The 26,612-nt window shown below is 35.7% G+C and overlaps 1 protein-coding gene across 2 annotated transcripts in view; it reads right to left on the minus strand.

Annotated features, from left to right (window-relative positions):
* KHDRBS2 (KH RNA binding domain containing, signal transduction associated 2) overlaps positions 1–26,612 on the minus strand; it is a 728,302-nt gene that overhangs the window by 91,335 nt on the left and 610,355 nt on the right. For both annotated transcript variants that reach the window (XM_049715491.1, XM_033424357.2), the window contains exon 7: positions 21,031–21,113. In XM_049715491.1, the coding sequence (XP_049571448.1) occupies positions 21,031–21,113 (83 nt within the window). The remainder of the gene's footprint in view (positions 1–21,030; positions 21,114–26,612) is intronic.

Genomic DNA, 26,612 nt, shown 5'->3' on the forward strand with positions numbered 1-26,612 from the left:
GTGAACACAGGAGGTGTGAAGAACTGTGGTCAAGAATGTACTCTGCTACACCCTGGATTGGATATCATTAGAGGAACATTATCTTCATAAAGAAAGGCTGAAATGTGGAAGAAAGCTAGATTCACTATGTGTAGCTTCGCAAAACCAACTAGTGATCAGTGAATATAAATAGAGATTACAGGATAGGAGATGTTACTTCAGTTTAAGAGTTTCCTAATAAGCTGAAATGTTTAAAAACTGGAGTTAAAGGGAAACAATATGGCATTAGAATAAGGGTCCAGTCTTTGGAATTGAACAGGAATCAGTTCAAAACTTGGATCTTTTGGCTATTAAACTATAAAGTCCTGGGAAAGGTAAACATTCTGAGTCTTAGTTTATTTACAACATGAAGATAAAACTATCCACCTCATTCACTAATATTTATGTAGTACCTAATAGAGGCATCTGCACATAGCAACTGCTCTGTATTGTGGCTATTATTATTATTATTATTAGAGTCTTACTATCTTTAGAAATGGTCAAGTGTTCCTTGACTAGCCCTTCGGACTCTTCTCTTGCCTCTTTGCCACATCTCCTATAATTCAATATTACTAAATATTATACAATATAAGAATACAAGTCCACAATTACACTTGAATTCTAAATCCAAGAGCTTTGACATCAAAATTTTTTTCTTTAATTGGGTGTGTGAAATCATTAAGTAACAAAATTCTGACCTAAAATAAGAATCTATTTAGAGCCATTTATATCCTGCTAAGTTTAGTTATTCATATTTCAATACAATAATATATTTTTGGCCTAGATGTCACTGGGGGTGATATGCAATATATAGTACATGCACTGTATTGCCTTTTTAAAATACAAACAATTCTGAATATGAAACATCTGGTTCACAGAATTGCAACTATAGGATTGTGAACCTGTATTTAGATGCACCAAATTGTTTACTATTCTACTTCCAGCACCTAGAAAACAGCAAGTCCTTAATAAACACATTTAATGAAACAGTAAAATAAGATATTGCAAATACTATACTAATTATGAAAAATGAATAATATCTATATCTTATTTTAACTCTATTTCACATGCATCTGAGATAAATTCTATTCCCTTTTCTGACGTCTTCCCAGGATCAAAAGTGTTTTGTTTTTGGTGTTCCCACCCTATAACAAAGTTCACAGATCCACATTTTTTTATCTTGACCATGGTATTACAAGAAAAATATCTCCCTTCTTTCATTACTAGTGTGCAAGTGCAAAAGATCAAGACCTGGAAGGTTTTTGTTTTTGTTTTCTTTTAAGTGCAAATTGACTAAGAAACCAAAGAAAGCAATGAAAGAACACAAACGTTTTTCAGGAAAGGGGCAAAATAGCAACAAATGGAGAACCTACTGACCGTAAACGACCAAATCAGCCTGATGTGGAAAAAGGATGATCATAATTTTCTCCAAAGTTGACTAACTTCTAGATTTGATGACAAACCCAAATTCTAACCAAATACCATTCTTTTCTTATTTCTATGTGCCATATCCAGGCTTTCCTGTTCCCTTTCTATCATATTAGCTAAATGCCCTGCCACTCCCAACTATTTTATAATCTCACCTGAAGGACATGTGATCCTTTACTAATAAATCATCTTTTCATTTCTTTGTCTTTGCACACAAGGATAACCTTGCCTGAATAAAATTTATTTCCCTGGTTAAATGGCAGCTTGGCATCAGTTCTTCTGAGAAGACTTTTGGTACTTTTTCTTAACCCTACAGTTAGATGGCCTCCTATGTACTCTCAAATCCTCTGGCACATCCTTCTAGCATAGTACTCATTACATGCTATGCATTTATTTGCATGTCTATCTTCCCTAATCGTCTCCAAATAGACCACTCCTGGATTTTAGAACATCTGTGAACAGACCATATACTGCTCTCAGTTAGCCGTTCTGAAGGACTCCGTGTTACTGTGCCCTTGGAAGCATTTTCTGGATATGACTTCTTCTCTATCTTGATTATTTGGCATAGAGCAGAATTTAGAAAAAATGGCCATGGCTACCTAACACTAGTCTCTAAAGTGTTTAATTTAAAAACATTAGTTGCCAGCATGTAAAAATTAGGAAAACATGATGTGTCAAGCTATATTTTCTGAAAATGTCCACAATAAAATTTTTCATCCTTGAACCATGCCAGTAACCATTGTATGGTGATGGCTAACACCCCTTCTCTTGAATCTGGCTGGACTTGTGACTTGCTTGTAACTAACAAGTAACAAACAAGGATGAGGCTATGTCATAAAAGGCAATGTAACTTCTATTTTGTTCTTTGGAATACTTATATATGCTGCTCTGAGCTGCCATGCTATGAGGAAGCCTACGTGACATGGAGAGCACTAAACATGAGTATTCCAAACAGCAGTTCCAATTAAGATATCAACTGACATCTTGCATCAACTGCTAGGAGAAGAACCTCCAGATGATTCCAGCTCCCAGCCATTGAATTAACCTTACCTTTTTAGACTTCCCAGCTGAGGCCCCAGACATAGGAAAGTAGAAAAGGTCACGCCTATTGTGCCTTGTTAACATTCCTGATGCACAAAATTCTCAAGCATAATAAAGATGGTTAACTTGTACCACTTGGTTTTGAGGTGGTTTGTTATGCAGGAATAGTAACAAGAAAAGCTATATTTCCAGATTTTCTTTGGGGGAAAAAAAGAACACTACTAGGCCCTTTACCGAATGTGGACTACATGGCTACAATATCCTAAAGTTGAGCAGAAGATAGTTGTTTTAGGCAGGGCACACACTTTCCAGTTTACCACAGGCTTATTTTAATACCTTGATAGTTACATACATTCATGAACATTCATGACCCTTAAGTATGTTGATTAACTATCTGTTAAATATATTTCTTTCTCTTGGTGGAACTAAACTTCTTTATCTACCATGGAAGTCAGAATTTCATGTTGGGGTCTTTAACTCGCCTTAACACTAGGCCTTTTGCAACATGTCAGGTCCTTCAAGAGTCTAAGGTGATCTAACACTACCCATTTCTGAAGCTCTGATTGTATGTGATTTGCCTAATACTTTCCTGTTTCCTGTTGAGGGGTGTCTACAGATCTAAACGAATTTACTGAGGAGAAATGCTGTCATGTCCTGATCTCAGTAAATAATTGAGCAGGTTTCAGTTACTAACTGGACACTTCTTTAAGTTCTTTTTTTAATGTATTAAAAAAATTCTTTATCGAATTTGTTACAATATTGCTTCTGCTTTATGTTTTGGTTTTTTGCTGCGAGGTATGTGGGATCTAAGCTCCCCAATCAGGGATGGTACCTGCACTCCCTGCATTGGAAGGTGAAGTCTTAACCACTGGACCACCAGGGAAGTCTCCCTTAAGTTCTATTGGAAACTTGTCATTCAAATGATCAGGGAAAATGATTTTTCTAACTCTTCTTATTAGAGTCTTACAAAACGTACTTTAATGTATATTTTTATTTTTTACTTATTTATTTTTAACATCTTTATTGGAGTATAATTGTTTTACAATGGTGTCTTAGTTTCTGTTTATAACAGAGTGAATCAGCTATACATATAGATATAACCCCATATCTCCTCCCTCTTGCATCTCCCTCTCACCTCCCTAACCCACTCATCTAAGTGGTCACAAAGCACAGAGCTGACCTCCCCGTTCTCTGCAGCTATGCGACTCTGGGGCTGCTTCCCACTAGCTATCTATTTTACATTGGATAGTGTATATATCTTCATGCCACTTTATCACTTCATCCCAGCTTACCCTTCCCACTCCCCATGTCTTCAAGTCCATTTTCTATGTCTGCATTTTTATTCCTGTCCTGCCCCTAGGTTCAACAGAAGCATTATTACTTTTTTTTTTTTTAGATTCCATATATGTGCATTAGCATACGGTAGTTGTTTTTTTCTTTCTGACTTACTTCACTCAGTATAACAGACTCTAGATCCATCCACCTCACTACAAATAACTCAATCTCGTTTCTGTTTATGGCTGGGTAATATTGCATTGTATATGTGTGCCACATCTTCTTTATCCATTCTGGAGATTAATCTTTTGTCAGTTGCTTCATTTGCAAATATGTTTTACCATTCTGAGGGTTGTCTTTTCATCTTGTTTATGTTTTCCTTTGCTGTGCAAAAACTTTTAAGTTTCATTAGGTCCCATTTGTTTATTTTTGGTTTTATTTCCATTTCTCTAGGAGGTGGGTCAAAAAGGATCTTGCTGTGATTCACATCATAGAGTGTTCTGCCTATGTTTTCCTCTAAGAGTTTTACAGTGTCTGGCCTTAAATTTAGGTCTTTAATCCATTTTGAGTTTACTTTTGTGTATGGTGTTAGGGAGTGTTCTAATTTCATTCTTTTACATGTAGCTGTCCAGTTTTCCCAGCACCAGTTATTAAAGAGGCTGTCTTTTCTCCATTGTACATTCTTGCCTCTTTTATCAAAAATGAAATGACCATATGTGCCTGCGATTATCTCTGAGCTTTCTATCCTGTTCCATTGATCTATCCATCTGTTTTTGTGCCAGTACCATACTGTTTTGAATACTGTAGCTTTGTAGTATAGTCTGAAGTCTGGGAGCCTGATTCCTCCAGCTCCGTCTTTCTTTCACAAGATTGCTTTGGCTATTAGGGGTCTTTTGTGTTTCCATACAAATTGTGAAATTTTTTGTTCTAGTTCTGTGAAAAATGCCATTGGTAGTTTGATAGGGATTGCATTGAATCTGTAGATTGCTTTGGGTAGTATAGTCATTTTCACAATGTTGATTCTTCCAATCCTAGAGCATGGTAAATCTCTCCATCTGTTTGTATCATCTTAAATTTCTTTCATTAGTGTCTTATAGCTTCCTGCATACAGGTCTTTTGTCTCCTTAAGTAGGTTTATTCCTAGGTATTTTATTCTTTTTGTTGCAATGGTAAATGGGAGTTTCCTTAATTTCTCTTTCAGATTTTTCATCATTAGGGTATAGGAATGCAAGAGATTTCTGTTCATGAATTTTGTATCCTGCTAGTTTACCAGATTCATTGATTAGCTCTAGTAGTTTTGTGGTAGCAAGTTTAGCATTCTCTATATATAGTATCATGTCATCTGCAAACAGTGCCACTTTACTTCTTCTTTTCCAATTTGGATTACTTTTATTTCTTTTTCTTCTCTGATTGCTGTAGCTAAAACTTCAAAACTATGATGAATATTAATAGTGAGAGTCAGCAACCTTGTCTTGTTCCTGATCTTAGAGGAAATGGTTTCAGTTTTTCACCATTGAGGATGATGTTGGCTGTCGATTTGTCATATATGGCCTTTATTTTGTTGAGGTAAGTTCCCTCTATGCCTACTTTCTGTAGGGTTTTTATCATAAATGGTGTTGAATTGTGTCAAAAGCTTGTTCTGCATCTATTGACATGATCATATGGTTTTTCTCCTTCAATTTGTTAATATGTGCATCACATTGATTGATTTCTGTATACTGAAGAATCCTTGTATTCCTGAGATAAACCCCACTTGATCATGGTGTATGATCCTTTTAATGTGCTGTTGGATTCTGTTTGCTAGTATTTTGTTGAGGATTTTTGCATCTATGTTCATCAGTGATATTGACCTGTAGTTTTCTTTCTTCGTGGCATCTTTGTCTGGTTTTCATATCAGGGTGATGTTGGCCTTATAGAAGGAGTTTGGGAGTATTGCTCTCCCTTGTATATTTCAGAAGAGTTTGAGAAGGATAGGTGTTGAGCTTCACTAAATGTATGATAGAATTTGCCTTTGAAGCTATCTGGTCCTAGGCTTTTGTTTGTTGAAATATTTTTAATCACAGTCTAAATTTCAATGCTTGTGATTGATCTGTTTATATTTTCTATTTCTTCCTGGTTCAGTCTTGGAAGTTTGTGCTTTTCTAAGAATTTGTCCATGTCTTCTATATTGTCCATTTTATTGGCATATAATTTCTTGTAGTAATCTGTCATGATCCTTTGTATTTCTGCAGTGTCAGTTTTTACTTCTCCTTTTTCATTTCTAATTCTATTGATATGTCTTCTCACTGTTTTTCTTGATGAGTCTGGCTGATGGTTTATCAATTTTGTTTATCTTCTCAAAGAGCCAGCTTTTAATTTTTTTGATCTTTGTTTTTGTTTCTTTCATTTCTGTTTCATTTATTTCTGATCTGCTTTTTATGATTTCTTTCCTTTTGCTAACTTCAGGATTTATTGTCCTTCTTTCTCTAGTTGCTTTAGGTGTAAGTATAGGTTGTCTATTTGAGATGTTTCTTGTTTCTTGAGGTAGGATTGTATTGCTATAAACTTCCCTTTTAGAAGTGCTTTTGCTGCATCCCATAGGTTTTGGGTTGTTGTGTTTTCATTGTCATTTGTTTCTAGACATCTTTTGATTTCCTCTTTATTTCTTCAGTGATCTCTTGATTATTTAGTAGTGTATTGTTTAGCCTCCATTTGATTGTATTCTTTACAGATTTTTTCCTATAATTTTATCTAGCCCCATAGCATTGTGGTCAGAGAAGATACTTGATACAATTTCAATTTTCTTAAATTTTCAAAGGCTTGATTTGTGACCCAAGATATGATCATCTATCCTGGAGAATGTTCCATGAGCACTTGAGAAGAAAGTATATTCTCTTGTTTTTAGATGGAATGTCATATAAATATCAATTAAGTCCATCTTGTTTAATGTGTCATTTAAAGCTTGTGTTTCCTATTTCTTTTCATTTTGGATGATCTGTCCATTGTTGAAAGTGGGGTATTAAAGTGCCCTACTATGATTGTATTACTGTCAATTTCCCTTTATGGCTGTTAGCATTTGCCTTATGTATTGAGGTGGTCGTATGCTGGGTGGATAAATATTTACAAGTGTGATATCTTCATCTTGGATTGATCCCTTGATCATTATGTAGTGCCCTTCTTTGTCTCTTGTAATAGTCTTTATTTTAAATATATTTTGTATGATATGAGAATTGGTACTCCAGCTTTCTTTGATTTCCTTTAGCATGGAATATTTTTTTCCATCCCCTCACTTTCAGTGTATCAAGTGGGTCTCTTGTAGACAGAATATATATGGATCTTTTTTTGTATCCATCCAGCCAGTCTATGTCTTTTGCTTGGAGCATTTAATCCATTTACAGTTAAGGTAGTTATCGATATGTATGTTCCTATTACCATTTTCTTAATTGTTTTGGGTTTGTTATTGTAAGTCTTTGACTTCTCTTGTGTTTCCTGCCTAGAGGAGTTCCTTTAGCATTTGTTGTAAAGTTGGTTTTGTGGTGCTGAATTCTCTTAGCTTTTCCTTGTCTCTAAAGGTTTTTATTTCTCCATTGAATCTGAATGAGATCCTTGCTGGGTATAGTAATCTTGGTTGTAGCTTGTTCCCTTTCATCACTTTAAATATGCCCTGTCACTCCCTTCTGGCTTGCAGAGTTTCCTGCTGAAAGATCAACTGTTAACCTTATGAGGATTCCCTTGTATGTTATTTGTTGTCTTTCCCTGGTGTTTTTGCTATTTTTTCTTTGTGTTTAATTTTTGATAGTTTGATTAATATGTGTCTTGGCATGTTTCTCCTTGGATTTATCCTGTATGGTACTCTCTGTGCTTCCTGGACTTGATTGACTATTTCCTTTCCCATATTAGGGAAGTTTTAACTATAATCTCTTCAAATATTTTCTCAGTTCCTTTCCTTTTTTCTCTTCCTCTGGGACCCCTGTAATTCAAATGTTAGTGTATTTAATGTAGTCCCAGAAGTCTCTGATACTGTAGTCAATTCTTTTCCTTCTTATTTCTTTATTCTGCCCTGTGGTAGTTATTTCCACTATTTTATCTTCCAGGTCACTTATCCATTCATCTGCCTCAGCTATTCTGCTATTGACTCCTTCTAGATAATTTCTAATTTCTTTTATTGTGTTGTTCATCATTGTTTGTTTGCTCTTTAGCTCTTCTAGGTCCTTGTTAAATGTTTCTTGTATTTTCTTCATTCTGTTTTCAAGATTTGGATCATCTTTACTATCATTACTCTGAATTCTTTGTCAGGTAGACTGCCTATTTACTCTTCATTTGTTTAGTGTGATGGGTTTTTACCTTGCTCCTTCATCTGCTGTGTGTTTCTTACTCATCTCTTTTTGCTTAACTTACTGTGTTTGGGGTCTCCTTTTCACAGGCTGCAGGTTCACAGTTCCCATTGTTTTTGGTGTCTGCCCCCAGTGGCTATGGTTGGCTCAGTAAGTTCTGTAGGTTTCCTGGTTGAGGGGACTGGTGCCTGCGTTCTGGTGGATGAGGCTGGATCTTGTCTTTCTGGTGGGCAGGTCCACATTTGGTGGTATGTTTTGGGGTGTCTGTGGACTTATTATGATTTTAGGCAGCCTCTCTGTTAATGGGTGTGGTTGTGCTCCTGTCTTACTAGTTGTTTGGTATAGGGTGTCCAGCATTATAGCTTGCTAGTCATTGAGTGAGCTGGGTCTTAATGTTGAGATGGAGGTCTCTGGGAGACCTTTTGCCATTTGATATTTCATGGAGTCAGAAGGTCTCTGGTGGACCAATGTCCTGAACTCGGCTCTTGCACCTCAGAGGCACAGGCCTGACACCTGGCTGGAGTACCAAGACACTGTTAGCCACATGCCTCAGAAGGAAAGGTAGAAAAAGAAAAAAAAAATAAAGTAAAATAAACTTATAAAAATTAAAAAATTATTAAAAATTTAAAAAAAAGTAAAGAAAGAGAGCAACCAAACCAGTAAACAAATCCACCAGTGATAACAAGTGCTAAAAAATTTACTAAAGCAAAAAAAAAAAAACAACAAAAAATGTACAGAGAGCACCCTAGGACAAATGCTAAAGCAAAGCTATACAGACAAAATCCCACAAAGAAGCAGACAGATAAACACAAAAAATAGAAAAAGGAATGAAATGTATATATCTCTCTCTATATATATAAAAGGAAGAGAGCAAACAAATTCAATAAAGAATTCTACCAATGATAATAAACTCTAAATACTAAACTAAGATAAACATAAAACCAGAACAAATTCCATGCAGAAAGCAAACCCCAAGTCTACAGTTGCTCCCAGAATCCACCATCTTGATTTTTGGATGATTCGTTGTCTATTCAGGTATTCCAGAGATGCAGAGTACATTAAGTTGATTGTGGAGATTTAATCCACTGCTTCTGAGGCTGCTGGGAGAAATTTCCCTTTCTCTTCTTTGTTCACACACCTCCTGTGGTTCAGCTTTTGATTTGGCCCCGCCTCTGCATGTAGGTCACCTGAGGGTGTCTGTTCCCACCCAGACAGGACACATTTGAAGGAGCAGTTGATTAGGGGGCTCTGGGTCACTCACACCCCATGGGGAAGGAGGGGTATGGAATGCAGGGCTAGCCTGCTGTGGCACAAGCCAGTGTGACATTGCAACAGCCTGAGGTGCACTGTGTGTTCTCCCGGGGAAGTTTTCCCTGGATCACGGGACCCTGATGGTGGCGGGCTGCACAGGCTCCCAGGAGGGGAGGTGTGGATAGTGACCTGTGCTTGCACACAGGCTTCTTGGTGGCTGCAGCTGCAGCCTTAGCATTTCATGCCTGTCTCTGATGTCTGTACTGGTAGCCGCAGCTCCCGTCTGTCTCTGGAGCTAGTTTAGGCAGTGCTCTGAATCCCCTCTCCTTGTGCACCCTGAAACAATGGTCTTTTGCCTGTTAGGCAGTTCCAGACTTTTTCCTGGACTCCCTCTCAGCTACGTGTGGTGCACTAGCCCCCTTCAGGCTGTGTTCATGCAGCCAACCCCAGTCCTCTCCCTGGGATCTGACCTCCGAAGCCAGATCCCCAGCTCCCAGCCCCCACCTGCCCTGGCAGGTGAGCAGACAAGCCTCTCAGGCTCGTGAATGCTGGTCAGCACCGATCCTATGTGCGGGAATCTCTCCACTTTGCTCTCTGCACCCCTGTTGCTGCACTGTCCTCTGTGGCTCTGAAGCTTCCCCTCCACCACCCCCCATCTCCACCAGTGAAGGGGCTTCCTAGTGTGTGGAAATTTTTCCTCCTTCACAGCTTCCTCCCAGAGGTGCAGGTCCCATCCCTATTCTTTTGTCTCTGTTTTTTCTTTTGCCCTACCCAGGTACATGGGCAGTTTCTTTCCTTTTGGGAAGCCTGAGGTCTTCTGCCAGCATTCAGTAAGTGTTCTGTAGGATTTGTTCCACATGTAGATGTATTTCTGATGTATTTGTGGGAAGAAAAGTGATCTCCACCTCTTACTCCTCAGCCATCTTGAAGGTCTCCCCTTAATGTATATATATATATATATTTTTTTTTATAATAAGAAAAGAGTTTTATTTGAGCCAAACTAAGGACTAGCCCAGAAGCCAGCTTCCCGTATTACTCTGAGAAGCTGCTCCAGAGAAGCATGGTTTCCAGCACAGTTTTATATCTTGTCAGAACAAAGAACATTAAACAAGTCAGGGATACATTTCTTCAAGGCTTCAAAAAACAAAACAAAACAAAACAAAAAAACAAAAAAAACACCACCACCAACAAAAATCACACAGATAAGCATTTATATAGCAAGTCAGCATGGCCTTGGCATCTGGGAAGGGAGTCTTATCATCAAAGGAGGAGTACTAGCACTCGTGTCCTGGGAAGAGAGGAATTTAAACTTTATTTTTAACATGGACATTCTTTACTTTTGGTCAATGTGCCCTTTTCTTTAATAATTAAAGCAGATGTACAATGTATGTTTGATAGGCCATAAACAGGATATTTTAGTTAGCATAAAATTCAAGTTAACTCATACATAAGCCAGAATGGCTTCTCTGTATCTCAATATGTGAAAATTTCTTTTATCACCCCTCAGGGTGGCATTTAACTTCCCCATGTGTGTCTAGTGATCTAGCTGTCTAGAGACAGCTCTAGTGACCTCTCATCACCAGTGGAATGTGGTAGCAGCAATGTGCCTGACGTGGGAGAGGAGGCCAGAAAAACCCATTCGGTATTCTCCTGGTTCTCTTGGAATGCTCAGTCTTTCCTGGGACCCAGCGGTGAGCTCTGAGAAGCCCAAGCCACATAGGCCACATGCCGGCCCTTTGGTTGACAGTCCCAAACAAGCACACCTCGAGCACCAGTCATGAGTGTAGAAGACTCTGGTCCAGGTTCCGGTATTCTGAGTCCTCCCAGCCGAGTGTCCTGTCCCAACTGCTGACGCACACCCCGTGAGCATAACTAAACAATGGTTGGTGTCCACAACCCTTTCTGTGATGCAGCATGGACACCTGAAACCGGGCCCATGGGCTTCATCAAAGTGGTCCAAGGCAAGAGCAGTTCTTAACTACAATATTTCTTGGCTGGGTCTGGAGATGCCAGTGCTGCTGTCTTGACCTTGCCACCCTTAATGTATATTTTTAAATACAAGTTGACTATTTAGGCAAGCAGTTAAGATGTCATCATTTAATAACTTTAAATTAACAAAGAATCAACAAATACAATGAATGCCTAATGAATAATTTGAAGAAACACATTGTTTCTTTCTAAAACTAACAGTTAACTTAGATACTTAAAATAAGTATGTCAAATGAGAATAAAAAAAGAATAGTGTGCATCAAGAGCTGAATTCCCACTCTGTTAAGGTATCTTCAAATAATACCAAATCCACTATTTGTGCAGAGGTCTGTGGATGTGTGAGAAAGTCACAAACTGAACTAGTAGATTAACTATGGAAAATATCTCACATCCAATAACCATCTGCAAATTCAATCTCATCATTGACTATAGCTTGAGGCATAAGAGAATTGAATCACAAAATGAGGGTGAATCACTTTATAGCAAGTTGTGACACTTAAATGAATAGGACAAGATGTTATATTACAACTATTATTAAATTACTGGGTAACTGCAGTGCCTTATATGTAAGTTTACATTAGAATTGTTTTTGTAGACTCTTAGTATCAAATACAAGGGCTCACATTAAACTTATCACCTAAAATAAATAGTTAAGTAATTTCTTTTTTTTTTTTTTCCTGCCTAGATGTATCCTTTGGTCAGAGACCTTTGAAAAGCATGCATATAACTCACTACATTCTTATTACATTATATTATATTATATTCCCTCTGGATTGTTCAGGTATATAACAAGTCTGTTGAATCAATAAATCTATTTAGATTTTTCAGACAGTATTTATTACTCTTGAAGTCTGAGGCCTCTGGAATTAACAAATGTGATTTTGAAGCCAATGTTTACTACTTGAATGAACATGAGAAAGTCATTTAATATTTTTAAGCTTCAATTTTTCTCTGCCTCAAATGTTATTGCAAGGATTAAATGAGATAAATATCCTAAACAATTAGCATAGCGGCCAGCACAAAACTAATGCTAGTTACCATGAAATCATTAGGGCCAAGCAGCCTCTGAACAACAGAGCAGTGTTTCCCGCTGTGGGGACTCTGACCCTCAAGGACCTAATTTATGTCAGGGTGTCCAAGAAGCTATCTCTTCAAAAATATATATTTATATGTTCGTGTATATTGTAACTTTTTTATTATAAATGCTTTCTCATTAATGAAATACAAATTAATTTAAAAGCACTGCTGTTTCCATAGCAAATGTATGTCATTTTTTATATCTTCAAGCAACTGACACTAATATGTACAATGACTGGTCACTGAGGTTTGATAATTATTTTGGATGTTGTGCAGGATCTCTTTCCATTTGCCTTCCCACTTCCACCCTTCTCTCCAGCCTGCTCTATACCTGGAATGACTAATCGCAACTCCATCTACTCAATTTCTTGTCCTTTGCCTCCTAATGGGTTCAGCCAATGGGAAAAAAGTGAGGTCGGGGTATTAGCTCCTGAGATTCCTCTTTGTGGGCTGGCCTCCGCTACCATTCTCTTTCAAAGGAGAGGCCTCTTTCTCTGTCAGAAGGTCTCTGACAGCTTTCTATCTTCCTTCCATTCCTAGTTTTTGGTGATAAACACATTGCCCCAGGGATACTAGCCCTGCGCGCTACATTTTCCCTTGTGGTTTCCTTATACTCTGAAAAGAGTTCCATTATTAAACTCTCTTCAAATTATCCTAATTTAAGAGTTTCATTTTTCACCTGCTGTGTAGACCCTGACAATTATAGATATTCCAAGAGAGTCTTCATTCTAGAAAACTTTGGGAACTACTGCCTTATATACAGAAGGACCTTTATCTTTCCTCCCCCTAGCACATTCCTCCATTAACATACAGAAGAGAGGATTATTTTCCAGGTTGTGTGAGTCACACACCTGATTCATGCTTCAAGGGAAGTGAAGCCTTCCTTTTTGATATTTGTCTATTACAAATCTGCAGTTAGAAATTTAAATTGGAAAATTACAAATTCTTAATATTTCACATCCAAGTTAAAATCCTGTAAGAATCAAAGATCAGAATTGGTCTTTTGACTTTCATTTGCAATATTACTATTTGTCTCTAAGTACATGAAAGTCACTTTTTTCTATGTTTATGATTTGGATTGGTATAGAGTCTTGCATTGAAAAGAAACAATTTGTTGGTAAAGACTTGAGAATTTATGTGATTTTAGAAGATTGATCTCTGAAAATGTTAATGACTTTGAGCAGTACATAAAAAAATAGGATATCAGAACATGAACCGAATTTAATATTTGGCCCAATTAAAGGTGTTTATCACAAGATGTAACTTGTCATAAGCCAAAGACTGCCCTGCAATTTGAAAGTTGCATAATAAACTCATCAGTCTATTTCATTACTTTTTCTCCTCATAGACACAGAGCAAGAGAAAAAGATGGTCAGAGACACCTCATATCATTGTCATCTTTACCAGTCCTTAATGTGTCATTTAGTTGAGCTGCCTCCTAAGGAATTTTCAGCAAAGTCCCTTTTCTGATCCATTTGAAATTTTCCACAACTATCAACACCTTACAAGACAACTGGGGATTGATTAAAGTTGTTATAGTTTCTGAACTCTAGGTGAACCTTTGTAGGGTTGTTACCTTGTGAACTTCCTTTAGACTATTAAAGATGAAATAATTATTCCATTTAGACACCTGCCAGATCCTACTTTATAATTTCCACAAATTCTGTATTCACTTGTGCTGACAAACTAGTCATTTAAAGACCCTTTTATCTAAACCTTTTTCCTTTTATCTCAGTTCTGCTAAGTCACACAAAACATATTGTTTTACCTTCAAGTTTCTAAATCAGTATATCTTCTGATTTGACCACTTTAATGTTGAAATAATACACTGTTTGTAAGTGATGGAGAAGTTTTATGTTCACATATTTCTCTTTATTTCACTTCTTTAAAAGCTTTCTCCATTTCCCTCCATAAGTCCAAATAATACTTTAAAAAGTCCAATTAAAGAACCACCACTTGAAAAAGAAAAAATTCCATACTGATTCTTGTAGAAAATAAACTTTCTTTCACTTCTAATTCCTAATACTTGATTACTCTATCGTAGTTGTTTTACTTAATTTAAATATACATGCAGCTTGCATATATGACTCCTCCACTAACAAATTATTAGGAGAAAATGTTAAAATATATTTAAAAATTGAAAAATATGTATTGTGACTATATGGTGAGCATACTCTCTGGCACAAGTAATCATTTAATAAGTGCTTATTTAACTAAACTGTTATTTACATCTTCTCTTGTCATAGTTGGATCAATAGAAGTAATCTAAAAGTAGATATTTAATTCATTATATAATAAATTTTCTCAGTTTTTATCTATTTCTATTACAAATCACTATGATATTTAAACATTTTTCCTCACAGAGTTTTCTGAAATAATAGTGCTAACTTCATTCATTCAATAATGCATTCATTTATTTTTTATTCATTTATTCAATAAATATTGAGAACATCTTGCATGCCAGACCGTATCCTAGTATTGAGTATATGTTTTTACCAAAATAGCATCTTATAATTATTATAATATAGAGTATTAGTATTGTTGTAACTAACTTCATGACATTCTTTCTTTATCCCTTCTGCTTTAGCACGAAGATACCTCAGAAATAAATATATATTTTGTCAGTAAAAATGATATATAAAATTCTGAATATTGTATTCTCTTTGAGTGATGAGGCTCTTATTTTTTTATCCCCATCATGTAGGTACATATTAGGTCTGACATTCATGCAGTCAATGATCATCTGTTCAGCACATACCCTATGAAAGCCTCAATGTTAGGTGCTGTGAGGGACATGAGGGTGTATCAGACTAGGATTCTGGGCAAGTTAAGGTTGACAAGGGACAAATACACAAATTATCCCAACACAAGACAGAAAAATAAAGTGCCATAGAGAAATAAAGATATGATGCTGTTGGAATTCAGGGTAGAAACAGATTATTCACAAATATAGGATTAAGGAAAGACTTTCAGAAGAGTTGGATTTTGAGGTGGATTTAGGAGGATGGGAAGAATTTAGTCACAGAAAATTAAATGGATAAGAAAGGGAAAAGAGAAGGTAGCAGAGTGCATAGAAAATATACTTTTACATATAAATTATACTTCATTAAGTCAAGATAAAATGTGTTTTCCAGATTATTCTATAACACCATTAAATTTTATACATAATTATGTTCAATTATCCTAGTATTCACTTTTCAAATATTCAAGATAAGTTATTGTAATCCCCAATTTTTCCTTAGGGTGAATCAAACCCAGTTAAATCTAACCAGAATAAAGATGCAAAAAATTCCTCACTTTCAGAAAATTATTCCCAAATCTCTACAAATTGAATGTAGCTCTAAAGCTACATCAAGAAATGATTTTACTCTATTCTAGCAGTGCTTGTAGAGTGTGATAATTGTGTTTCTTCCAAATAGTTTCTGAAGCAAGTTACAGAACTTTATTATCACTATTTTTATGCACTAATATATAATGATGAGATAGAAATTTGATTGAAAATATTAACAAATGTTTTAAATACATAGCCAATTTGCATACTGTACTCTATTAGTGTCTGTGATGTGACACAAAACTTTCCTGCATCCTAAGTAGCTGTGCTGTGTTCCAATATGTAACTGGAACAGTTAAGAGAGCAGAAGCTCTTGGCTTTTTTATTTACCCTACTACAAAGTAACCAAAGACTCAAAGTAAAATGTTCATTTCCATAATTCTATCTTAATTTATGCTGAGCTTTAAAGGTATCTGTTCACATGAGTTGTTTTTTTTTTTTTTCTAATTGCCTAGAGTGGTTTCCCTAAATAGAATTCCCTTTCACCCCTTTCACTATGCTGTCCCCCAGGCCATGAAAATTTCACACTCATGCAATATGATGTATAGATGTCCTACACTCCATAATGACCTTAAAGTGGTTTCTTTCTTTGCCAGTTCTCTCCTCCAAATATTACTTAATGCATTCAAATCTCTTTGGGTGCCAATAAGTTGATCAGTAAATGGTCAATGTTATGATTTTGTTTTTGTGACAATTAGTCCTATTGGTTTCTGAGAATCACATATAGGGGCAGATCATTTAACTAATTATCACATGGGTTCCTTTCCTATGAAATATGTAACTTATTTTCAGAAAAAATACTTAGGCAATTTATTTTTCTAAAGATGTATTTGTTTTATGCCAACTTTATTCATAATAGCAAAATATAGGAATAACTCAAATGTCCTTCAACTGGTGAATGAGGAAACTGTGGTACATCCATACAATGAAATGCTACACCATAATAAAAAGGAACAGAATACTAATACACACAACAACATGAATAGATATGGAATTCATAAGAAGCCAGACTGAAAATGCTACACTTTGTAATGTTTCTACTTATATGACATTCTAGAAAAGGCAAAACTATAGTGGCAAAAAGTGAACCATGGTTCCCAGGGCCTGGGGTGGAGGCCTAAAGAGCAATAAGGAAACATTTGGGGCTGATTAAATAGTCCTATATCATAATTTTGGTGGTGGTTACATGATAGCTTGTATTGGCCAAACTTATACAACTGTACCCTAAATGGGCAAATTTTACCATATGTAAATTATACTTCAATAAATCTAAATTTTAAAAAGTAAAAATTCATTAGTATCACAAATTTTGAGCCTATATAAATTTATTCAATAATCTCTGAGATCCATTAAGAAAGGAAAGAAATTTTTTTTTGCTTTCTTCATTTGTAATTCACTCTTTTTTTTTTTTTTTGCAGTACGCGGGCCTCTCACTGCTGTGGCCTCTCCCGTTGCAGAGCACAGGCTCCGGATGCGCAGGCTCAGCGGCCATGGCTCACGGGCCCAGCCGCTCCACGGCATGTGGGATCTTCCCAGACCGGGGCACGAACCCGCATCCCCTGCATCGGCAGGCGGACTCTCAACCACTGCGCCACCAGGGAAGCCCTGTAATTCACTTTTATCTTTGATGATCTTCCCCCACCTTCATACCATATTTTATGAAAACATTTTGCTTCTATATAAGGATTGCAGGTGGTTTGAACTCAAAAGTGAGGAAGAAGGGCTTGGAGAAATATGATTTTTATAGACTGAATGTTTGTGTCCTCCCAAATTTCATATATTGAGCTTGTAGTTCACTTAAAAAATTTTTTTTATTTTCTACTGGAGTAGAATTGATTAACAACATTGTGTTATTTTCAGGTGTACAGCAAAGTGATTCAGTTATACATATACTTATATATATTCTTTTTCAAATTCTTTTCTCATTTAGGTTATTGCAGAATATTAAGCAGAGTTCCCTGTGTTATACAGCCTTGTTGGTTATCCATTTTAAATATAACAGTGTATACATGTCAACCCCAAACTCCCAATTTGTCCCTCCCACCTGTGCCCCTGGTAACCATAAGTTCATTCTCTAAGTCTGTGAGTCTGTTTCTGTTTTGTAAATAAGTTTGTTTGTATCACTTAAAAATTTTTTTAACCTATTTATTGGAGTACAATTGCTTTATAATGGTGTGTTAGGTTTCTGCTCTATAACAAAGTGAATCAGCTATACACATACACACGTTCCCATATCTCTTCCCTCTTGCGTCTCCCACCCTCCCACCCTCCCTATCCCACCCCTCTAGGTGGTAACAAAGCACCAAGCTGATCTCCCTGTGCTATGTTTCAACTAGCTATCTATTTTACGTTTGGTAGTGTATATATGTCCATGCCACTCTCTCACTTTGTCACAGCTTACCCTTCTCCCTCCCCATATCCTCTAGTCCATTCTCTAGTAGTTCTGTGTCTTTATTCCTGTCTTACCCTTAGGTTCTTCCTGACCTTTTTTTTTTCTTAGATTCCATATATATGTGTTAGCATATGTATTTGTTTTTCTCTTTCTGACTTACTTCACTCTGTATGACAGACTCTAGGTCCATCCACTTCACTACAAATAACTCAATTTCATTTCTTTTTATGGCTGAGTAATATTCCATTGTATATATGTGCCACATCTTCTTATCTATTCATCTGTCATTGGACATTTAGTTTGATTCCATGTCTTGGCTATTGTAAACAGTGCTGCCATGAATATTGTGTTGCATGTATCCTTTCAAACCATGGTTTTCTCTAGATATATGCCCAGGAGTGTTGCTGGATCGTATGGTAGCTCTATTTTTAGTTTCTTAAGGAACTTCCATAATGTTCTCTATAGTGGCTTCACCAATTTACATTCCCACCACAAGTGGAGGAGAGTTCCCTTTTCTCCACACTCTCTCCAGCATTTATTGTTTGTAGACTTTTTGATGATGGCCATTCTGATCTGTGTGAGGTGATACCTCATTGTAGTTTTGATATGAATTTCTCTAATAATTAGTGATGTTGAGCATCTTTTCATTTGCCTGTTGGCCATTTGTATGTCTTCTTTGGAGAAATGTCTATTTAGATCTTCTGCCCATTTTTTAATTGGGTTGTTTGTTTTTTGATATTGAGCTGCGTGAGCTGTTTGTAAATTTTGGAGATTAATTCTTTGTTGCTCACTTCATTTGCAAATATTTTCTCCCATTCTGTGGGTTGTTGTTTCATTTTTTTTATGGTTTCTTTTGCTGTGTAAAAGCTTTTAAGTTTCATTAGGTCTCATTTGTTTATTTTTGTTTTTATTTCCCTTACTCTAGGAAATAGATGGACAAAGATATTGCTGTGATTTATGTCATATAGTGTTCTGCCTATATTTTCCTCTAAGAGTTTTATAGTATCTGGTCTTACATTTATGCCTTTGACCCATTTTGAGTTTATTTTTGTGTATGGTGTTAAAGAAGGTTCTAATTTCATTCTTTTACATGTAGCTGTTCAGTTTTCCCAGCACCATTTACTGAAGAGACTGTCTTTTCTCCATTTTCTCCATAGTCTTGCCTCCTTAGTTGTAGATCAATTGACCATAGGTGCGTGGATTTATTTCTGGGCTTTCTATCCTGTTCTATTGATCTATGTTTCTGTTTTTGTGTCAGTACTATCCTGTTTTGTTGACTGTAGCTTTGTATTATAATCTGAAGTCACACAACCTGATTCCTCCAGCTCGATTTTTCTTTCTCAAGATTGCTTTGGCTATTTGAGGTCTTTTGTGTCTCCATACAAATTTTAAGATTTTTTCTTTTAATATTGATTCTTCCAATCCAAGGACATGGTATATCTTTCCATCTGTTTGTGTCATCATCCATTTCTTTCATCAGCCTCTTATAGTTTTCTGAGTACAGGTGTTTTGCCTCCTTTGGTAGGTTTATTCCTAGGCATTTTATTCTTTTTGCTGTGATGGTAAGTGGGATTGTTTCTTTAATTTCTCTTTCTGATCTTTCATTCTTAGTGTATAGAAATGCAACAGATTTCTGTGTATTAATTTTGTATCCTGCAACATTACCAAATTCATTGATGAGCTCTATTAGTTTACTGGTAGCATCTTTAGGATTTTCTATATATCTGATCATGTCATCTGCAAACAGTGACAGTTTTACTTCTTTTCCAGTTTGGATTCCCTTTATTTCCTTTTCTTCTCTGATTGCCAGGGCTAGGACTTCCAAAACTATGTTGAATAAAAGTGGTGAGAGTGGTGGACATGCTTGTCTTGTTCCTGATCTTGGAGGAAATGCTTTCAGCTTTTCACCATTGAGTATGATGTTAGCTGTAAGTTTGTCATATATGGCATTTATTATGTTGAGGTAGGTTCCCTCTATGCCCACATTCTGGAGAGTTATTATCATAAATGTTGAATTTTGTCAAAAGCTTTTTATGCATCGATTGAGATGATGATATGGTTTTTATTCCTTAATTTGTTAATATGGTGTATCACATTGATTTGTGTATACTGAAGATTCTTTGCATTCCTGTGATATATCCCACTTGCTCATGGTATATGATTCTTTCAATGTATTGTTAGATTTGCTTTGCTAGTATTTTGTAGATGATTTTCGCATCTATGTCCATCAGTGATATTGGCCTGTAATTTTCTTTTTTTGTGGTATCTTTGTCTGGTTTTGGTGGCCTCCAGAATGAATTTGGGAGTGTTTCTTCCTCTGAGATTTTTTGGAATAGTTTCAGAAGGATAGGTGTTAACTGTTCTCTAAATGTTTGATAGAATTTGCCTGTGATACTGTCTGTTCCTGGACTTTTGTTTGTTGGAAGTTTTTAAATCACAGTTAAGAAAGGAAAGGAATTCTTGATTCCATAGTATGTTTAAAGAATTTTCTTCTTTTTAGAGCACCAGTAACATTTCCCTATCTTTTGTTTTAAAAATGAAAATTATGTTTCTGGGGAAAAAAATCCACACTGAACAAGTGCTTTGTTTTTATTGTTATCTTAATTATGAATTCACCAAAATAATATCTAAAAATAACAGTATTTTTATTAAATACAAGCTTGTTCAATGAGTTGATTGGTTATGATAATCATCTAGTCTTAAAAGAACACACTACTATTTCATTATTAGCAATTGCAAGATTATTATATTTTACATCTCACAGTCTAGTAAGCAACTGAGTAATTCAGAAGGACAACGAATAAACCCAGTGCTAGAAACTTTCACATAATGTAACTGATATTCAGATACAAGAAACAAAATAGCAGAATTAGAAGTCATCCTGAGAAGGATGTGTTAAACAACGTATACCTTACCTTTGTGCTTGGGTGGCATAGCTATTGTCATAAGTCTCATATGTCTGGTCATCGTATTCACCCCCATAGCCATCATCATAACCCTGAGGCAGAAAATGGTAGAAAGATGGATTAGCAATCAATTTAAGTAACTATGATCTGTTTTTGATTAATGAGATTTTATATCACTTTTCTTTTTTTTTTTTTTTTTGTAGTACGCAGGCCTCTCACTGTTGTGGCCTCTCCCGTTGTGGAGCACAGGCTCCGGACGTACAGGCTCAGTGGCCATGGCTCATGGGCCCAGCCGCTCCGTGGCATGTGGTGTCTTCCCAGACTGGGGCACGAACCCGCGTCCCCTGCATCGGCAGGCGGACTCTCAACCACTGCGCCACCAGGGAAGACCATTATTGAGATTTTATATAAGGTGACCTTAATTTAGTTTTTATGTGTGGTTACTCTGCATCATATTTTACTAGATTAACAATTTCCATACAACATTGAATAAAATTTCATCTCTCAGATTTTAATATTTAATAATTAAACTCAGCATATCATTGAAGTAGCAATACCTACTTCTGGATTTATTTAGAATTTTGAACAATACTAATGAAAACAATTTTAAAATTTCAAAATATATATTTTTTGAAAAACTATGAGTAGATAAGAATAATTATGATAACCTAATGGTGACACTAATCTATTTGTTACAACCCTACTGGGATTTTTTTCTTCCTTAATAATAATCAAAATCATAATTAGGATTGTAACTAAAATCTGGATTCCTCAGTAAAGAAGATGTAGTAATTATTGTTTGAAAAAAAAGAAAGGAAAAATGTAAAGAAGAAACGAAGGAAGAAAAGGGAAAAGGAAGGAAGAGAGGAAGGAAAAGGAATGAAATAAAGACTTTTCACTTAGTTGTGCGTTCTACGGCTTTTAAATCTCATGAGTAAAATTATGTTGTGTGGTGGTTTAGTTATCTGACTAAATTCATGCTAACAAAGTTAATGCAGATTTGTGATTCTAGAATGTGCAAGCAAGCTAGCAAATATACACTCCAGTTATACATTGCAAAACATTGATTTAGTTTTATTTCCCTTTGTGGTCATTGACTTTATTCTTAATCATAGCCATCCATCTTGATTACTCTCAACTTCTGAGAAAACCTTTAGCTCTTCTGCTTCTGTATCTTTGTTGCTGTATCGCTTTCCTTGGAATGTACTTCCGTCCCACCGTACCAATTCTGTAATTCCATTTCAATCTGGAGGCTTTCAAATCTCTCTCATTGTGTTCAGAAATTTAAAGAGAAAAAAGTGCAGATGTGAAAGTTTCCATATTAATTTTGACTAAGACTTTTGAGTCCATTTAATCTGAAGACTAATATTTTTCATCAACTTAAGGAAGTTTTAAAAATGTTACTTCTTTATTACTTCCACATATGGTTTACCCATTATATAATGTTATTTTGAGATTTTCTGTCTAACCTCATTTTCTTGTATTTTTCCATTAATGATTTCCATTTCATCATATTTTTGCTCTGCAGTATGGAACAGTTTCTCCATTTGATCTTTGAATGTTCTAATTAAGTTCCTATTGATGTTTTAAAAAATTAATCTAAACTTAATTTTTGTATATGAAACTATTGCATAGAGATTATTTTAAAAGAGTACTGAAAGGTTTATGTCCAAAAATCAGCAGCTACTTGTCTTGTCCCTCTCCAACTTCCAGTTCTCATTTTGCATTTTTATCTATTATTTTAGTAGTATTTAAGCATTTATTTTTGTGTTATTAAGTAATATGTTTACATTTATGTTGTTTGATTTATGAATTTTAGTGGTCTTTCTATTGACTGGCAATTCATGTTGTGAAGGATTTAGTTCTATTGTAGACTCCTCCCAATATGTCTCCCTATAACTGTCTTCCTAATATAGTTTCATCATAATTTTTCATTAACTAGTAAATGTCTACCTTGTTACTGAGTAATAAATAATTATTATTCATAAATGATCCAAATAGATTAGTATAATTCTGTTTTATTTTCATATCTTTTTGTTTCTCCTAAAGTTTGTAATTGCTCATTCACTTTACTATTTTCTTGGTTTTCTATATTAGAATTATTTGTCTTCTATTGTCCCAATAGTTATCCTAATCTAGCAATAATATTTCCAAATATTCCAAAACATCAGATAATCTCTCACTTCCTTTTGTGCTTCATAGAGACCAACTCCCACAGGACCAGATCATTGCACTGGTCTAGACTGCTGAACTCCTGGGCCTGAAGGCAGAGTAGTTTTTCTCAAACCTCCCACCCACCACTGTTTGCATGGAATTCCCTTTTACCAAATTCCATCTTCTGCTTGTTCTCATTTCTTCCTGAAACATCTCTTTCAGTAAACTCTATTAAGAGGTATATTGGAGAGAAATATTTACATTCTCTCTCTCTCTCTCTCTCTCTCTCTGTCTCTCTCTCCTCTTTAGCTTCACTCTCCCTCCATAACTAGCTTCTATATTTTACTTTTTTGGGTGAAGAATTTAAATTATACAGAAAAGTTAAATAATAGTACAATGAATTCAACTACTCTTCATCTAGATATGCCAATTTTGTCCCACCTACATTATCTCACTATATATATGTATGTATATATATATATATATATGTGTGTGTGTGTGTGTGTGTGTGTGTGTGTATGTATAAATATTCTAAGCCGTGTGTAAGTCTGCTCCAGAAATATATTTCATCACTAAATAGCTCAGCTTGCATCTCCTGAGTATAAGGATATGCTCCTACATAGATACAATATTATTACTCCCTCAAAAAAGTTCACAATAATTTCATAATATCATTTACTGTGAAGTCCATAATTAAAGTTCTGTTATTGTCAAAAACAGGACTTTTATAGCTTTTAAAAATTTATTTATTTAATTTATTTATTTTTGACCATGTTGGGTCTTCGTTGCTGCACACTGGCTTTCTCTGGTTGTGGTGAGCGGGGGCTACTCTTGGTTGCGGTGCATGGACTTCTCACTGCGGTGGCTTCTCTTGTTGTGGAGCACGGGCTCTAGGTTCATGGGCTTCAGTGGTTGTGGCATGTGGGCTCCATAGTTGTGGCTCACAGCCTCTAGAGCACAGGTTCAGTAGTTGTGACAAAGGGCTTCATTGCTCTGTGGCATGTGGGATCTTCCTGGACCAGCGCTCAAACCCGTGTCCCCTGCATTGGCAGGCGGATTCTTAACCACTGAGCCACGAGGGAAGCCCCTATTTTGTTTTAAATCAGAATCCAATCAAGATTCATGAATTGCATTTAATCATTATATATTTAGTCTTTTTGGAACTAGCATAGTCTTCCAGCCTTTTATTGCTTTTCATAACACTAACTTTTTGTGTAGTCTGGACCAGTGTTTTTGCAGACTGTCCCACATTCTGAATTTGTCTGATTATTCTCATAATTACATTCCCACTGAATAGTTTTGAAAGAACACTACATATGTGATATTGTGTTGAACATTTACAAATTTAAAAATTCTAGTTCCACACGACTGATTGGTTGAGTATAAAAGTTGAGGCTGAAGATTATTTTCAATCAAAATTTTGAGGGCTTTGATTCAATGTTTTCTATCATTACATACCTGTGGTCTTGAGAATTCCTGCTACTTGTATGTGACCTAGTTTTGTTTTGTCTCATTTTATTTTTTCCGTTTCTAGATGTTTTTACATTTTTCCCTGATGTTTTGAAATTTCCCAATGTTGTGCCCATGTGTGTGCATTTCCTTTTATTCCTTGTGCTGGGTACTTAATAAGCTCTCTCCATCTGGAAGCTTATACTCTCCAGTTCTGGGAAGTGCTTCATTTTTCTTCTCACTCTCTAGAACTCTCACTAGTGAGATGTTGGATCTTCTGGATTGGCGCATTAATTTTATCTTTATGTCCTATGTGATATCTCTTATTTTTTATTTTACTAATGAGAGAATTCTATAAATTCATCTTCCAACTATTCTATAAAATATCCACACATACGTTCTAATAACTATTAGGGTGTGGAGAGGAGATTTCCTTGTATCAGCATCCTATCCTCATCCCAAGGTCTCATCTCCTCTCGGGTAGAATAAGAGTTAACAATGCAGTTAGAATTCTCAGTGCTGCAACTGGCAGTGCCTGTTCCCAGCTCTCTATCCTGGGCATCCACCTGGGTCTGTAACTGGGGAATTAATGATATTTGCCACATGTGTCTCTTTTCTAACACCCAGGCTATTGTTCTTCTGCCAAGTTTGGAAAAATTTAGCTTCTTTCATCTCCACGTCCTACTCAGGACTCAAGAGCTCTAACTTCCAACAGGAGGCAAGCAAGTTTTGTTTTGTCTTTTTCCTTTTTTTTTTTTTTTTTGCAGTGTTTGTGTTCTATAGCAAAGGGATAGAATAGCCATGAGTGGCAGGTGCAGATCTTTGAGGCCTTCAGCCTCTTGAATTCCCTTCCTTTCTCCTATTTCTATCTGTTAAAATGCTACTGATTTCTAAAGGCTATTTACATTACGTGATTTCAGGAAGATTTTCCTGCTTCTACCAAGCATAAGGTAACCCTCTGCCCTCTGAATTTAATAGCCTGTTGTTTTCTTCTCACTGTTACCCACAATGTCTAAACATATACCATATTTATTTTTCTATAATTTTCTCTTTTTAAATGTATGCTCCTGAAAAGCAAGTTAGTCCCTTTTTGGTGGCTTGTGATGTTTAGCATAGTGTATTCCATAGAGTATTCATTCAATAAATATGTATTGAATTGTTAAATTAGTACAAAGGAGACTATTCTCATCCAGTGTAGATATGGATTGACTCAAATCAATCACCACTGAAAAGGGAATATTACAAATGATGGATAGAGAGTAGTATTATATCTATTTATGAAGAATAGTTTTACCATTTGGCCTGTGGAAGAGTATTACATTTTCTTTCCTCATTTACACTTTCACTTTTTAAAATATTAACACAGAAAATCCACAGAATAGATGGAAATCTTTCCTGACAACCCACAATTTCCTAAAGCATATAGTGAAGTTGTCCATAAATACTTGTACTTTTGTAAAAGAGAAAGTAAATGTGGATACTTATACTTAATCTATTATTGTTTTCTACAATTTGATGTAAATATTTATGTGGTTTTCTTAGGACAGGTAAAAATATAGATCATGCTGGTGATGTTCTAAGGTAAATCACTAAAATAGATATGCTTCCAAAAGGACCAGTCAGTATCTGCAAGAGATTCAAATTAAGTAAGGGTATTCAACTAAAATATCAAAGCATAAAAGATCAAAAATTCTAAAAATTTTTCCCACTTTTGCTCCATTGTTTCTGCTGTTTCTTTTGAAGAAATTACTGGGGTATTATGTCCCAGCCTATTAACACATTTGTACTAATAAAAAGACTATTTTAGAAGTTACTTATTCTATCACAGTCTCAAAGTAGAATTTCCTAAAGAATAGAGGGTACATCTGATGTCCCAGTGAAGGAAAAACCTCCCTCTACAACTAAAAGTTTTAACTCTATTTCCTTCTAGTTGAAGACAGATGATTTGGCATCTCTCACAAAAAAGAAAATGCTCAAGGAGATAAGGT

The sequence above is a fragment of the Orcinus orca genome, chromosome 10, assembly GCF_937001465.1.
Source record: "Orcinus orca chromosome 10, mOrcOrc1.1, whole genome shotgun sequence".
Taxonomy (NCBI): Eukaryota; Metazoa; Chordata; class Mammalia; order Artiodactyla; family Delphinidae; genus Orcinus; species Orcinus orca.